Source organism: Lissotriton helveticus, chromosome 6 (assembly GCF_964261635.1).
Source record: "Lissotriton helveticus chromosome 6, aLisHel1.1, whole genome shotgun sequence".
Lineage (NCBI taxonomy): Eukaryota > Metazoa > Chordata > Amphibia > Caudata > Salamandridae > Lissotriton > Lissotriton helveticus.
In genome coordinates, this window is record NC_136067.1 from 1,946,977,675 (window position 1) to 1,946,994,902 (window position 17,228).

A 17,228-nucleotide genomic window follows, 5' to 3' on the forward strand; every position below is an offset into this window, starting at 1 on the left:
CACGGCTAGGCCAGTGCCGCGGGCTCTGCATAGGTGCTTATAGTGGTCGGTCAGAACACAGTGAATTTCTCATTGTGTGTACACCATCTCCCTCTCCGCTGTGCACAGAGCTCCTATCGGGGCTCCGCACCCATCCCTCTGCACTAACCAGGCCAGCAGCCGGCCAGCTCTGTCTGCCTTGGCATGTGTCAGGCTCCTGTACCAATTCTTACTACACAGGAACAGAGATGCTAATTCCCAAATCCACCCAAACAGCAACCCAGAGCTTGGTGATACAAGTCTCTAGTGAGGCTATTCTGGGGGAAGGGGGATATTGGATAAAATAACAAAAGAGAGAGAGAAGAGACTGTCCTGATGGGTTTCTTCGGTAGTCCGTCCAGCAGACTTCTGTGTGGTCAAGAAAGAAACCTGTGGAGAAGAGTTAAACCAACATGAATTTCTTTCTACTCTACGCTACTCTACTTCTTGTTAATCTAGTATCTATTTACACCTTACCCTAAGACTTCCAGGACTTGCTTCTCTTCTATTTCTTTAAGGACACCCTCAATTTGTGTTGTGGTTCTAGATTGAGACGTTTTTCTGTAATTGAAAAATAACACCTTAGTCAAACTATTCTTTTTTTATCTTCCTTAACACCTCCCTATTGAATCTCACTTACTTTTATTTTCTTGTAAATTCCTTCTATTATGTTTTATGCTCTCTGTTTAATTCTGGCGGTTTTCTTGGTTGCACACCTGTAATATATTTACACACTTTAGAGGATTATTCTCTTATTCAGTCTCTATTTATATTTTACTTATTGTAACTCACTTACTGTGCTTTCTTTTAGAATCCTCGCCTATTTGTAACGTAAACTCTCTCCTTATTTATTTCAGGGCTGGTTCTGTGAATTCGATTCTTTTATCGCCCTAATTGAAAGATGGCTTCGTCTTGGTAAGTATATTTCCCTTTCTTTCTTTTATGACCAAGGATAATGTGTAGTCAAATCTTTTCTGCATGCGTGAACTATTTTTCTGTCTTTTCACGTTAGGATTATTCTCTATGTAAACTCCTGACTGGACTGAAAATTCGCTGGTTTAATTTCTACTGATATTCGCTCAAAACAGATTACACTGGCATTTCAATTAAGTATACAGTTCTCGGTATCGTCACTTAGCTCTGCTTTCTGTTCTTCACTTCCCGTAATGACAACGGCTTCTCTCTGAAGAACGTCTTGACGCGAACACGAGACTCCTCAGACTCTCGAAGCCGATGCTTTCTCCTGACTTTTTACTGTCAATCACGTTTCCACACGTGTTCTTTAGTTTAATTAGAAATCTTATGAACAGGACTACTCTAACTACTCCTATGACTAGGAAATGCTGGGACACTGTATTTGCGCTACTGAACACGGTCAGATCCTCGGTGAAGTGCGCGGCTTGTCAGCAGCGCGCACCTCATCAGGATTCAGTAGCGCGAGCAGCGAGACTAGAACGTTAACAGTGACTCGAATCTGGCGTCCTATTCAGGCGCCATCTTCGATTTAGTTCCAACCAGCCTCTTTGAATGGCGCTGATCCTGTTATTTTTGCGTTCTTCCTGTACTATTGCCCCAATTTGCACTTGTGGGGTTCTGACAGTACCCTCCAACAAGGTAGACTCTCCCCTCCGAGGGTTGGTCGGGAATCGTTGATGAAAAATCTTAACCAGTCTTGGAGCGTGCAAGTCTTCTTCCCGTTCCCAAGATCTTTCCTCAGGCCCATAACCTTTCCAGTCCACTAGATAATATAGCTTTCCTCTTATTCTTTTAGAGTCGAGTATTTCTTTGACTTCGAAATCAGTACCTGTCTCTAATTGCAGAGGTCTTGGTGGGGAATCTTTTCGCAAGTTCTCTGAGGCCTTTTTTAACAAGGATATGTGAAAGACTGGATGGATTTTCAACTTAGATGGCAGTTGGATTCGATAAGTCACTGGGTTTACTTTTTCCTCTACCTGGTATGGGCCAATAAACCTCGGTTGAAATTTTCGATTTCCTTTGAGTCTCAGATTCTTGGTACTTAACCAAACCTTGTCCCCTATTTCCAACTGAGGCCCTAGACGTCTCTTCTTGTCTGCATATTCCTTATATTTTTCCTTAGCCTTTTTGAGATTCTCGATTGCACTCTTATGTACTCGTTCTAATTGTGTCACTATCTCCTCTACCGCTGGGACTGAGATTTCAACTTGCCTAAGGGTTGAGTTTGGATGTCTACCATGATTCATGAAGAACGGGGAAAACCCAGTGGACACATTTTTTGCATTGTTGTGAGCAAACTCTGCAGCCCATAGATAATCCGACCAATTCCCTTCTTGCTTTAAAAGAAACAATCTCAGGTACTGTTCAAGTTCTTGATTCACCCTCTCGGTTTGACCATCGGTCTCTGGATGATAACTGGTGGAAAACCGAACTTCCGTACCCAACCCTTCCATAAATGATTTCCAAAAATGGGAAATGAACTGTGGGCCCCTGTCAGTTATCACAAGCCTTGGGATTCCGTGGATTTTCACAATCTGAGCGCTGAAATGAGCCGCCAACTGTTTCGCTGTTGGCACTCCTTTCAGGGCGGTAAAATGGGCCATTTTAGAAAAGGAATCTACCACAACTAATATGGTGTTAAAACCCTGACTAAGGGGTAAGTCAGTGATGTGGTCCAGTGTGACAGTGTGCCAGGGGTAGGGTGGAGTGGGCAAAGACATAAGCCACCCTTTTGGGGCCTGTCTTTCAGATTTTCCCTGAGCGCATATCTCACAAGTTTTAACGTACTGCTCAATATGTTTTGACATTTCGGGCCACCAATAGTGTCGCTGGATCAGTTCCTTGTTCTTTGCCTCACCTTTATGTCCAGCCAATTTCGCATCATGACATTCCTTCATGATTTGCTGCTGTAATTCTTTGGTGGGAATGTACAGGGCTCCTTGATAGTACGGCAGTCGATTATGAATTTCTCCTCCTTCTTTTCTTGCCCAATTTTCCATGGTCTTTTCATCCATTGCTTCCGAGATGCCCTTTTCCAAATTAACCGAAGTGATTGCTCCAATGATTCTTTCACTTGGAATAATTGATTGGTCTCTTATCGGCGTCTTTTGATTCTCCGTGTCAATTCTGGATAAGGCGTCTGCTTTTCCATTCTGGGCTCCAGGTCGATAGGTGATGACAAAGTCATAATCAGCAAAATATAATGACCATCGTAATTGTCTTGGGGTCAATGTTCTGGCTGTTTTCAGAAATTTCAAATTTCTATGATCCGTGTATACTGTGACTTGATGCTGTGCTCCCATCAGATGATGCCTCCAATCCTTGAATGCATCTTTTATAGCCAATAGCTCTTTCTCTGTGATTGTATAGTTAACTTCGGCCGGGTTCAATTTCCTAGATCTATAAGCCACTGGATGTAGCTGCCCTGTTAACCTACTTCGCTGAGATAAGACCCCTCCAACTGCCTGATCGGAAGCATCAGTCTCCACGTAAAAAGGTTCAGTTGGGTCTGCATGTTGTAGGATTGGTGCTGAAGTGAAACTTTCTTTCAGGGATTGAAAGGCTTCTTCTGCCTTAGTGGTCCATTCAAATTTGATCCCTTTCTTCAGCAGTCGGGTGAGTGGCAAGACCTTATGCGAAAACTCACTAATGAATCTCCGGTAGAAATTGGCAAAGCCAATGAAACTTTGTACCTCCTTGACACTCTCTGGGGACTTCCAGTTTGTAACTGCTTCGATTTTCTTTTGGTCCATTAGTATTCCCGTGGGGGAAATGACAAAACCCAGAAATTCGACTTGGGATACACTGAAAGCACATTTTTCTAGCTTTACAAACAGTTTGTTTTCTCTTAGCTTTTGCAAGACCCCTCTAACTTGATCCTGATGATTTTCTTCATCCGCAGAGTATATAAGAATGTCGTCGATGTACACGATGGCACACTGATCGATGAATTCTTTCAGCACATCATTTATGAAGTGCTGAAAAGCTGCAGGTGCGTTGCATAAACCATAGGGCATAACCTGATATTCAAACAGGCCGAATCTCGTCCTAAAAGCCGTCTTCCATTCATCTCCCACTTTCATTCTTACCAGATGATATGCTCCTCTCAAATCCAATTTTGTGTAGATTTTTGCTCCTTTTACTTGATCTAGCAGAACTGATATCAGAGGTAACGGGTAACGGTTTTTCTTTGTGATTTTATTTATCGCTCTGTAGTCGATGCAAGTCCTCAAATCTCCTTCCTTCTTCGGCACAAAAAATAGAGGCGAGGAGACTGGGGACTGGGAGGGACGGATGAAACCATTTGCCAAGTATTTATCCAAATATTCTCTTAGAGGACGATGTTCCTTCTCTGTGAGGGCATATACTCGACTACAAGGTAAGTTTGAACCCGGTTCCAACTCGATCTTACAATCATAAGGTCTGTGGGGTGGTAGTTGTTCCGCCTCCACTTCATTGAAGACATCTTCAAACTCTTGGTATTCCTCCGGTACTTCTTGTCCCTGGATCGCACAGATGGATTCTCCGATCTGACATAACATGTGCGCAGGATTTTCCTCTTGTTCTGTTTTTAAATTCCCAAAACAATTTTCCAAACAGTAACTCGACTCCATTTCTACTGTCCTTGTACTCCAGTTTATGCTCGGATTATGTTCGGTGAGCCAGGGAAGTCCTAGAATTAATTGAAATTGGGGGGCATCAATTAAATTAAACTGAATGTTCTCTTCATGTCCCTCATTCGAAATTAACTGTATCATCTCTGTGTGGCTGACTATCGGACCTGAAGATAAATTGGTACCATCCACCGCTCTGACGGGTTCACTTCTTGATTTCTGGATGGCCTTGATTCCCACTCTGCTCGCAAATTTCAGATCGCAAAAATTTCCGGTGGCTCCTGAGTCAATCATTACGGAGACTTCCATCAGCGTTATCTGTCGAAACCTAATTTCCATGGATAAGATTAAATGTGGAGCCGCTGATTGCAGGGTATTAGCCACTCTATGTTCTCTTGGAGTTTGGTCCAAAATCGCATCCACCTGTCCAACTCCTCCAACAGATGGTGCTGTTAGTTTTCCTTCGGCTTGAAGCTCACTTTGGGTTTCTTCGGACAATTTCTTACAAAATGGCCTCCGGATCCACAGTACATACAAGATTGCTGACTCTCCATTTTTCCTTCTCTTCTTTAGAGAGAGGACCACGAATCGTTCCAATCTGCATAGGTTCTACGCCCTGTGGTACTTCATAACTCCGTCCACCTTCCGATCTGACTCGATCGAATCTTGGCACCACAGCTCTGTAATCTTTTTTCTTTTCTCCTCTTCTTTCCCCTTGACGAAAATCGATTTCTAAAACTAGGTCTACTAATGCGGAGATTTCTGTGGGTCTGTTTGGTATTCCCGCTAACACATCTTTCAGTTCGTCCTTCAATCCACGGTAAAATACTGCTGCCCTCTTGCTCTCTGGCCAGTTGGTTTCCACCACAAGCTTGTTGAATTGAGCCAAATAAGAGACCACATCACGATTCCCCTGTTTCAAATCAAGCAGCTCATTGTCAACAGCTTGGGATATTCGCCGTCTATCAAATATGCGAAGAAACTCTTCCTTAAAGTTCTCATAATTTCGCAATATCGGATCATTCTTCGTTATCAATGGCAAAGACCAAGAAGCTGCATCCCCACTTAAATATGATAACACAAAGGCTACTCGAGATTGCGCATCAGGGAAAATGGAAGGACGACACAGGAAATGCAACGAGCATTGGGTAATAAATATCGGGTCCTTTTGTGGATCCCCACTAAAGCGTTCTTGAGCTGCTAAAGGAATGACAGGTGATAAGGAGTGAATCACTTGAGTAGTAGTTCTATTTGTCCCTTCTAATAATGGGGCTTGAGCACCAGAACTAGGACCAAAGGGTTGTCTAACCCTTTGTGCCAATTCTGCGGTCTCTTTTCTTGAGTTCACTATTTCCATTCTAAGGCTCTGATTCTCCTCCCGGACTGCGCTCAACTCCTTTTGTATAGTATCTAAAATGGTTCCTAAACCTTGCAAATCTATTCCCTCTGCCATCTCTGTTCGGGTGTAGAATGCAACTTGGGCACTTCACTCTGTCAGGCTCCTGTACCAATTCTTACTACACAGGAACAGAGATGCTAATTCCCAAATCCACCCAAACAGCAACCCAGAGCTTGATGATACAAGTCTCTAGTGAGGCTATTCTGGGGGAAGAGGGATATTGGATAAAATAACAAAAGAGAGAGAGAAGAGACTGTCCTGATGGGTTTCTTCGGTAGTCCGTCCAGCAGACTTCTGTGTGGTCAAGAAAGAAACCTGTGGAGAAGAGTTAAACCAACATGAATTTCTTTCTACTCTACGCTACTCTACTTCTTGTTAATCTAGTATCTATTTACACCTTACCCTAAGACTTCCAGGACTTGCTTCTCTTCTATTTCTTTAAGGACTCCCTAAATTTGTGTTGTGGTTCTAGATTGAGACGTTTTTCTGTAATTGTAAAATAACACCTTAGTCAAACTATTCTTTTTTGATCTTCCTTAACACCTCCCTATTGAATCTCACTTACTTTTATTTTCTTGTAAATTCCTTCTATTATGCTTTATGCTCTCTGTTTAATTCTGGCGGTTTTCTTGGTTGCACACCTGTAATATATTTACACACTTTAGAGGATTATTCTCTTATTCAGTCTCTATTTATATTTTACTTATTGTAACTCACTTACTGTGCTTTCTTTTAGAATCCTCGCCTATTTGTAACGTAAACTCTCTCCTTATTTATTTCAGGGCTGGTTCTGTGAATTCGATTCTTTTATCGCCCTAATTGAAAGATGGCTTCGTCTTGGTAAGTATATTTCCCTTTCTTTCTTTTATGACCAAGGATAATGTGTAGTCAAATCTTTTCTGCATGCGTGAACTATTTTTCTGTCTTTTCACGTTAGGATTATTCTCTATGTAAACTTCTGACTGGACTGAAAATTCGCTGGTTTAATTTCTACTGATATTCGCTCAAAACAGATTACACTGGCATTTCAATTAAGTATACAGTTCTCGGTATCGTCACTTAGCTCTGCTTTCTGTTCTTCACTTCCCGTAACGACAACGGCTTCTCTCTGAAGAACGTCTTGACGCGAACACGAGACTCCTCAGACTCTCGAAGCCGATGCTTTCTCCTGACTTTTTACTGCCAATCACGTTTCCACACGTGTTCTTTAGTTTAATTAGAAATCTTATGAACAGGACTACTCTAACTACTCCTATGACTAGGAAATGCTGGGACACTGTATTTGCGCTACTGAACACGGTCAGATCCTCGGTGAAGTGCGCGGCTTGTCAGCAGCGCGCACCTCATCAGGATTCAGTAGCGCGAGCAGCGAGACTAGAACGTTAACAGTGACTCGAATCTGGCGTCCTATTCAGGCGCCATCTTCGATTTAGTTCCGACCAGCCTCTTTGAATGGCGCTGATCCTGTTATTTTTGCGTTCTTCCTGTACTATTACCCCAATTTGCACTTGTGGGGTTCTGACAGTATGCGTCCTAGCCGTGTGCGCCGCATAGTTATGGCATCGCAGCTGCTCCAGAAGGGCTGCATGCCTGGAGCGCAGGTCGCTTAGTGTGCGCGAGTGCTCACCTGTCCCCTCACCTTCCCTCTCATATCGTAGGAGCTCCGACTCCATGCGCGACAGGGAGGCCGACAACTTTTTGCGTATATTCCATGTGGCCCCATGCAGTGCCCACGAATAGCTGCTTTATGTGCTTCCCATTCCACGAGGCGCTGCTCGCCGTCCCTTCATTGGCCTCAAAGTAAGCTAAGATGGCCGTGCCCAGCGATGATCGGAACTCAGCATCCTCAAGCGCTGCAGGCTGCAGCCGCCACGTGGGTACAGGTGGGCGATCCACCTCCCAACTAATCCGGAACCATAGGGGGTTGTGATCAGAGTACATTCTCCCTAGGTATTCTGATTTGGCGCAGAGCGGGAGCAGCGACTGGGTGCCTACAATCCGATCCAGCCGGACATGTAGATCATGAACTGAAGAGTAGTAAGAGTATATTCTATCTATGGGGTGATGCACGCGCCAGAGGTCATGCACCTCCCAGTGTGAAAGCCAGTCCCTAAACGCTTGCGCATTGGATGCCACTGTCGCAGCTCGGAGGGGAGGGAAAGATCGGTCCAGATGCACGTCTAGTACCATGTTAAAATCCCCTCCAATCAGCCAATGGAGACCAGCATATGGGTGAAGGATTTGATTCAGGCTCTCTAGATAGGAGGACTGATCTGTGTTCGGGGCATAAAGGGATCCTAACAAGATTTCCTGACCATTCAACCGCCCCCGCACTAGGGAGTACCTCCCCGCCGGATCTACCAGCGCTTCCTTACAGATAAAGGGGACACCCGCCCTCACCCATTTCAAAGTGCCACGTGCGTGCGCAGAGAAGGTCGTACTAAATATCTGCCCCCTCCAGCACCTGTGGAGTCTATCAAGCTCGATCTGTGTCATATGTGCCTCTTGAAGAAGAGCAATACCCACCCCATGACGCTGCAGGTAGGAAAAGACCGAGTAGCGCGCAACGGGGTGTGCATACCGCTGAGGTTCCAAGTCAGTATGTTAGTATGTGTCATGTGTCAGGACATTGCACATGCGCACAGGGTCAGGGGAACACCTCAGAGGGGGGCATACAAACACCATCAGGAAAAGGAAGGTCAGTGTGCCGCAACTGAAACGTGTAAACAATCACAAACGATGTAACAAAAAGGGCAAGCCCCCAAGAAGGCATATGTCCAAACCTCAACAAGATCCACCACACAAGAATGTGCTAGTTCAGCGTAGTGGCTGACTGGGTGTGCGTTCCGCCAACAACCGCGCTACATTTCACCCCTAACTCAGACCAACCGGATGTTCAAGAGGTGTTTGGAGCATCTAGGACCTATAGACATACCAGGCCGGTGCAGGACGCCCGCAGGAGAGCCCGCAAGTGCAGTGTAAACCCAGTACCTGCTAGCCCCGAGCCCACCAAGACACCCACACTCAATCAGTCGCACAGCTTTCCGCAGCAGCGCAATCATGCCTGAATAAAGACAAACATAGCACATCAGCGCGCACAGTAATATTATGAGAAGGATATCACAATCAATTACAAAGTCAGAGACAGGGACCCCTGCATGTCCGCCACGGGTCACATCACATAAGGAGGTCAGCTGTCGGTGGTGTACCACTGGCATACTCATGTCTCCTGAAAGTACTGTGGATGGGGATGACGAGCCACTTATGTCATGTTCGCTGCGTGTCTGAGAGGCCGCTCGGACCACACCTTGTGCCGCTCCCAGGGTCGCAACCGCCTCAAGCGCTTCCTGCCTTTGGAGTCTTATTTTCTCCGGACTGGGTGCAGCTGGACCGGAGCCTGAGCCGCGGCGGGCTCCCTGTTTCCTGCGCCTTCTTGATCTCTGTACCTGCCATTCACCCTCCTCCGGTCCCATAGGTCTTGTACCCTTCCACTGTCCCGTCTCCTCTAGCCAGTCCCAGACATCTGACGGTGCATCAAAGAAGCGTTCACCCTCCTTGGTGATCACGCGGAGGCGAGAGGGGAACAGCAAAGAGTATGGCAGTCCTAGTTCCCTCAGTTGCTTCTTCACGGCCAGGTATGTGCTCCTCCGTCTCTGCACTGCTGCTGTGTAGTCTGGAAAGAACATCACAGGGCTGTTCCCCACGGTCAAATCATCCAGCGTCCTGGTTTTGCACAGCAGCACGTCCCGGTCACGATAGTTGAGTAGCTTGAAAAGAAATGGGAGAGGCCAGGCTCCGGGCCGAGGCTTCTGCGCTGGCACCCTATGCGCTCTTTCTACTACAAAGTGCGGGGACAACATCCCCGGAGGCAGGAGCTCCCGCAGCGAGTTCTCAGTATACCTCTCCGGATCTTTCCCTTCTTCGCCTTCCGGGAACCCGCCCACCCGAACATTGTTGCGCCGGGAGCGCCCTTCCGCATCCTCGATGCGATCCTCCAGCACATGGACCCTGTCTATGATGTCTTGGAGCGCCGAAGCGTGATTCTGCACCACAGGCTGTAACTCTTGAAACGACTGATGCTGCACAGCAACTGACTCCGCCAACTTACGATGGTCCGCGTGAAGAAGGGTGAAGTCAGATGTGACCTTGTCAATACGGGCCTCCAGGGATACCTTAGTTTGTTCCAATGTGGTGCCTATGCGCTCCATCGCGCCAGCACGGAGTCCATCTTGGCTGCAAGGGCCGCCGCCGGTCCCATGTTGTCACTCTGCGGTTCGTGCAAAGAGCCCGGCCCATCAGCCACCTGCTGCTTCTGCAGGGACTTATCCCTGAGCCTGCCCATTGCCAGCTGCTGCGCAGAAGGCATCCACACCCGCCGACAGCCACCAGTCACCCAGCGCCAGACCCCCACCAGAGTCCTAGGGGAGAAGTCGCCTCACCGGTCCAGTGCCACCAGCCGTGACGAGGGGAGCTGCCTATCGGGGCTGGGCGCCAGCACCGGCTGAGCCGCAACACCCTGCAGCCGGTGTCGACCCTGTGGGTGCCTCAGACGATCATCCGACTTTCACCACGTCCTTAAGTAAGGGTGCACCTTCTCTATCTCCAGAGTCCTCTTCAACGATGCCCCCTCTATGAGCAACTGCAGCTGCTTCGCCTCGATGGCTCCCGGCACCAGAGGCCACAGCGCCACAATGGGTGAATTCGACTCACCCGCTCAGTCCCAGACACCTGACGCCCTCTCCTTGCGTGTCGTTGAGCACGCACCAAGTGTGGGCCACCTAAGGAGCAGCGGCGGCTAAAATGGCACCAACACCAAAATCAAAATGGCGCCCAGGTCTCAAATTGCCGGGTTGGGGGCGTGCAACCCTTTCCAAGAGGTCGCAGCCTGGGGATACTGAGTGCGGCCGCCCGGCCGGCCACATACACCATCCGGCACTTTAACCTGCACAGCACAATGTCCCCTTGTCGTGCCGGCCAGAATATCACTAAGCCCCAGTCTGGCCCGGGCGAGCACCACAAATCGCCGCAGACCCCTGGGCGGCCTCTCCCCTCAGCCTCCACCGACGCAGCCTCCAGTATCAGCCTCGCTCCTCGGACACCACTCCGACACGAGGCAAGCCAGACTACGGGCACAGGTCTCCCCCCACTCTGTCGGTTCAGGAGCAGTGCGGCCTACAATCCACTGCGCTGCCCAACTTGCCTGCAAAACTGCTTCCTCCGCTCTTTACAAGCACATTGCAGGTCTCAGTCCCCGAGCTCCCAGTCCACCATCTGGGGCCTCCGGGCTCCGCAGCCACTACCTAGACGTCCCAGGGTGACACCATCTGCTGAGCTATGGCACCTCTGCGGGGCTCCCCCCGTCCGCCCCAGGTCCCGCTCCTCACCGTGTGGGGGTTGCAACCGGCAGTCACACCAGCAGCACCAGCGTAGGATTGTCCCCCTCCGCTCGGCAGCCGCTTTGTGGCCAGGAGGGTCCACAAGGCTTCACTGATCTCAGGGTCCAAAGGGAGGCGCCAGGCCCTAGTCTTCGCCGGCCGCGGGGCTGCCACGTCCTCTGTCCGCACAGTACACTTCTCCAGCTGCCTCGGCCAACTGCCTTGCCGCTCACGCCTCCCTGCAGCGCTGTTTCCTCAGCGGGGCTCGCAGAATGCCCGGGGCCTGGAACAACACCTGGCCTCCCGCAGCAGTGCTCAGTCGTTTCAATGGCCGCCGGGCACCTTTCGAGCCACTCAGGCACGGCCCTCACTGCCTCCTCTAGCCGTCAGCCTCTGTCACTGCAGCCCCAAACCGAAATACGCTGGGCTCCACAGGCTCCCCGCTGCGTCCCCACACCAGCTCCACACAGCGCGTGCTTGGGAAGCACCTCTTGTAGGGTAAATGTCAGGATAATTAGGGGTCTAAAGACAGAGCTCAACTCAAACACGTCCGCCATGTTGGCTGGCTAGCCACGCCCCACCAGTCCTAGGATGATTGCTTCCAGTCCAGGGAGGACCTGGCCTAGCAGTTCGGGCTGGACTGTTCCCATTGGTTGCAGGGTCAAGGCTGATTTGCATATGGCTGGGTCCAAACTGGAATGGCATGTTGAGTAAAAAAACTATGGATTTAGGCTCTGAACTCTGTACTGGGGTGAATGTATGCCATTGCTCTGCATTCTGTCCATCAATTATTCTTTTTCCATTTATCACAATGTACTGGCATGACTCATATCATTCCTCTTAACACTTATAAATGAACAAACATCGTGTACCCTAGCTTTTGACCATATTACATGCTGTTGGTAATAGCTGGCTGCAGCTGATGTTCCCCAGTTTGTTTGAAAAGGCTTAATATCTTTTACAAATGTTTTACCATGCATATGTAACGTCAGGTTTAAGGGGCCATGGAAACATCCAGAAAATCTACCAGAATAAGTATCAATCAAATGGCATAGATGACCTCAATGTGAACCTTCCAGAAGACAGCCCTTATCAAATTAATCCCCTGCACCTGTTCCTTGCTATAAGCAATTAGAACACAACCTTTGTGAATATTCTAAAACACTTTGTAGAAGACAGCTTCATCAATTCATTATCTGCACCTGTTCCTTGTTACAACCAATTAGAATGTGACGATTATGAACGTTCTAAAGCAGTCTTATTTAAAGACTGAACACGCTCCTTCCCTTTGCTTAGCCACTTCGCTTACGACGTACCTGTTTTCCGGCTTCCAGTACTCTGTCTTGCCAGCTTCCTTTTTCCTTCCACTTCAACCTCACTCCAAAAATGTCCTGCTTCAGTCTCACACCTGGATGGAAAAACAAGAAGAAATGGAAAGGCACATTAACAGACTTGTTTTCACTACGCACTGGGCTCAGTTGAAGCATTGTGCTTGCAGACAAGGTAACCAGTGTTTCCTTTCAACTTGTACTTTCTGTTGGCAGGGCTCTGCCAGAAAGGACTTGGGTGAACCTAACCCTGCCCAACTTAGCTTGTGGGTTTGATGCTGGAATCATACTCACTATAGTTTCAAAACTTTGATGAAGGAACCTCAATGGGCTATCTAAAATCAACTTACAACAAAAGTAAAGGTTAGTTGAGATATAAAAAGCTAGAGGTGATACTGTAAAAGATATACGTAATAATAGACTAAATCCTTTTTTATTGTTTGTTTATAGATAACATATCAATCAGTACCATTCATCAGAATGGTGTGAATGCCTGATGCAATGTTGTGTTAAGTAGACAAGCCACAGCATCTTTTGACCCCACACGCTCTCTACATCTTGACTCCTCTCCCCTTGGGATTTGCCACTGGAGCAGTGTTTCCTTCTGTACTCCGAGGGCAAGTCTCGAGGGGATTCGGGAACTAGCATTGCCACCTCATTGGAATCACCTGGCATCCAGGTAGGCGGGTATGACAGGCATATTGGTAATATTTCTTTGGAGGCCTTCTTCCTGATGACTATGTATTCGTGACTTAACTTTCTTTGGTTGCGCTGAGGACTTCCCACATTTACTTGAATAGGTTGTAGATTGATTTGAAAATCTACGACTTCGAGCAGCCAGTTTAATGTTTGAGTTAAGTGCTCTTAACTTGCTGTATTTTTAGGTCTCGTATAGAACAGCGCATGCGCTTCCTCTACGAGGCATCAAGTAATCAGTATTACTACTGAAACTCCACCCATTGCATTTGTCTTTGTTTTGTCGCTTGCCATTGGAGGAATCTGGCATTGCTGTTCTTATCTTGCTCATTGCTGGCTTGTGGTCCAATACATCACTTCCTTTTTATTCCCTTTCTGGAGGAAGCAGCATGGACCAACTACAATTAACTTACACTGTGGCTGTTATCTTTTTAATTAGGGACTACTTTTTTTCTTTGCTGCTTGCATTTCCAAATCTAGCAGCTTCCTGCACTTACCTAACCCTATTTATTTATTTATGTTTAATTTATTCATAATTAAATCACACTTAAATGATGCAGTCCATGCTGAGGCTAGAATCCTATTTTCCTGCGCCCAAGTCAGAAGTTTAATCTGTTGAGCCACCTCCTTGCACAATTTGTTAAACTTGGTTTCAGATGCAACATTTCTCTATCTCATCCATGTTTTTTTTATTTGTACCTGTCTCCCCCTTAATGTTTATCATTTTTTTAATATGTCTCTCTCCACCCCCACTCTGAGATCACTGTTAATGTTTATATAATTAAATAATGTAGTCCACGCCAGGCTCAAACCCTGTTCTCCAGCTCAAAAGTGAGCAGCTTCAGCAGCCTGCCATCTGTTTTGGGTCAGGTTACAGATGCTTTCACTTTCATGGCTTTGCTGCCCTGCCCAGTGAGCACACACAACTTGTTCACTTGTTTTTAAAGTGACGTCAACACTGCCCCATTGCTTTATACATTAGATAATGTAGTGCTAGATGGGTGGGAGGGGTCCTTCTGCGAGGATGCGGGTTCCACGATGGCTGGCCTGCAGCTTTTTGTTCTGCTGATGTGTGCTTGCTGTCTGTGTTTATTATTATGCCTAGTGCTCTGTCTGGCACAGGGCCACGAGAGGACAAACAAAATTGACGGGGGGAATTCCCCCTGCTCGTGGGCTTGAAATAACGTGATTGGGCTCCCTGCATCACGCAGACCTCTGCCTGCATTTCCCTCCTGACGCGGACAATAGGTGTAGAGCTGACGGACGTATAGATCAGCAGGCCACCGTGCATCCACATCCGTTTCCACGGTGTGTCCCCCTCTGCTAGGATGTGTCATCGTCGATGCCGACTAATAGCCCCGCCCACCGAAATATGTCATCGAAACAACAGCAGGAGTCGCTACATTAACCCAGACACCCAGCAATACCGTGTCCCCTTTGTAAACCGTTATCCAGCATTCCGATGTGTTTATTTCACATTTTTGTAATTTAATGTTTTACAGTTTTACTGAATTTTCATATGGAATATGACACCAGGTATAATTAATCAAGTTGTAGGCAAAGAAACGTAGAGTAAAAATATCTCCTGACGCTTCAAAGTGTTTATTTAAAATATTTTGTGAGCATAATTGCTTTTGATTTTCAAAATGGAGAATGAAGGTAAACACAATCTATTTTAAGGTGTATGTGCGGTAAAGAAAAACAGGGCAAGTGCATCTACCAGCATTTCAATGTCAAATATACAATTTTGTTTAACATTGTAATGCATTTCTACTTATGGGAGGGGATATCCTGGTCTCCCGCTCACAGCTCTTACTTCGGGCCTCCCCCCCTGGCACTTGTCTAAACAATGCAGGTGATGTCACAGGGACATTTTAAGCTAGTTAAACTTTCTGTCATCTCTTGAAGCTTTCCCATTGAAAGTTAGTCAGCAGAATGCTCTAGTGCTGCCACTGTTGATAGGCTACCGCTCAGCCAGAAAGGATGCCACATTGCTATAACTATTGTTAAAAGTTTCCTCCTTGTTATCTGGTTACCTGCTTCGGAGAGAACCTTTGAATGGATGGATGGTGGTGTAAAGCATAATGATAGCTGTCTGTCCTACCCTCTGTTTGGGAGTTCTCTCTGTGCCAAAAGATCCTTGAAGCATCTGTTCTTGTGTTTCATGTTAGCATGTACACAGTCGTTTAGAATGGTGCTTGTTCACAGATGGGGATCCACAGATTGGTCAGAACTTCATGCTGCTTTCTTCTGTCTAGCCCCACACAAGGACACCTGGTCCTGGACAGCCACACACAATCACTACCAAAAGAGTAGAATTTGGCGAAGGTATGATACTAAGGCGAGGATAAGAGCATGTCAGATCCACCACCAGCATTGCCCAGATTGTGCCAGTATTCACTTTGTGTGCAATATGTCACTGGTCTCTTTGTCAAACAACAGAGGGGGGAGGGTCCTAAGGACAGTTTAACGACCCTACACTGCTACTATCCCTATAAACCTTTTAACCAACAAAAGAGTAGCAAGGGGTCAATTTCTATGCAATCCACGTTTAACTACCATGAAATGAAATCTTGTTCCTATAAAGTGAAAAACTAATAATGTGCTACTCAAGTCACGCATAGGGTCTCCCTCTTTGTGAGAAAATTCCCATCAGTCACCACTCGGATCTGCCCTTCATCATCTGGGATCCTTCACACCTGAAGGTAGGGTGGTGTACCCACTGCGGACTGGCAGATGTTAAAGCCTAAACCTACACGTGGGACCCAGTGATGAATTATAACTAATAAGGGTGACTGAAAGCAGTGCTCTAAATGTGCATACAATGTGAAAGTGCGTAAATGTGAATTACCATAAAATTGGGTAGGGAAGAACAAAGATTTTAATATATTTTCCTTCGATCCCAAAGTAATGAAAAGTGCGTAGTGGACTAAACAAATAACCACTATTCAAGATGAAAGGTCGACATGTTTCTGCAGACTAATTAGATCCAAATGGTATCTTGCTGGTTCGTCAGGACCATTACCGCTACTGCTTTATAAAGAATTAAAAAAGATAAAATATCACCTGATATGCAGTGATAACATCCTTCTCCTGACATCGTGGCAGGAGAGAAAAACCCCACCTCACCTGGCTGCAGCTCAGGTAAAACGGAGCACCGCTCTGTCCGTCGGTACCCCAGGCGACCCTCTGGGCTGTTGTGGGAGGTGCTCTTTGACCTATACTACACAAATGGTTGCGCTGCATGCATAATGTGGGTAAACTCGTATATTTTGCTTAATTAGACCCATAAATTTGCTCAATATTCATAATCCTGTGACAAACATCTGCATGTAAAACAGGTGCTTGCATTCGGGAAAGCTTTCTAATGTAGTTGCCATGTTCTCAAAATACATTTTTACCTGAATGTGATGTGGCGTAATGACAAAAATATGGGAATTATACATAACAAATGTAATGTAAAATACCCCAAATTACACAAGATTATGGCAACAAAATACAACTTTCATTTTGGCTTTAATTCCATCCTGTAACATTATATGAAACAATATGTCCCATGGGAAAACAAAGTTGAATTTATACAAAAAATACACAGCACCCCATCCTCACAGATACTCTGCCTCTCACTGTTCTTTTGTATTTATCACACCGGATTCTATAGAATGAAAACATAACAGAGCATGTATGAAATAAAGCACATGATGTCCCACACTTCCCTTTCTATAGCAAACACAATTGATATGACAGACCTAGATAACTCTAAACAAGGTAATAGAATTTCATAAGGATAAGACACAAACCTACCAACAATAATGGCCTTCAC

The 17,228-nt window shown here is 46.4% G+C and overlaps 1 protein-coding gene across 1 annotated transcript in view; it reads right to left on the bottom strand.

Moving 5' to 3' along the window:
* The window catches only part of LOC144762942 (uncharacterized), a 315,799-nt gene that overhangs the window by 203,903 nt on the left and 94,668 nt on the right, over window positions 1-17,228 (bottom strand). Inside the window, exon 4 of the mRNA XM_078648242.1 lies at window positions 12,698-12,789. Coding sequence (XP_078504368.1) covers window positions 12,698-12,789 — 92 coding nt within the window. The remainder of the gene's footprint in view (window positions 1-12,697; window positions 12,790-17,228) is intronic.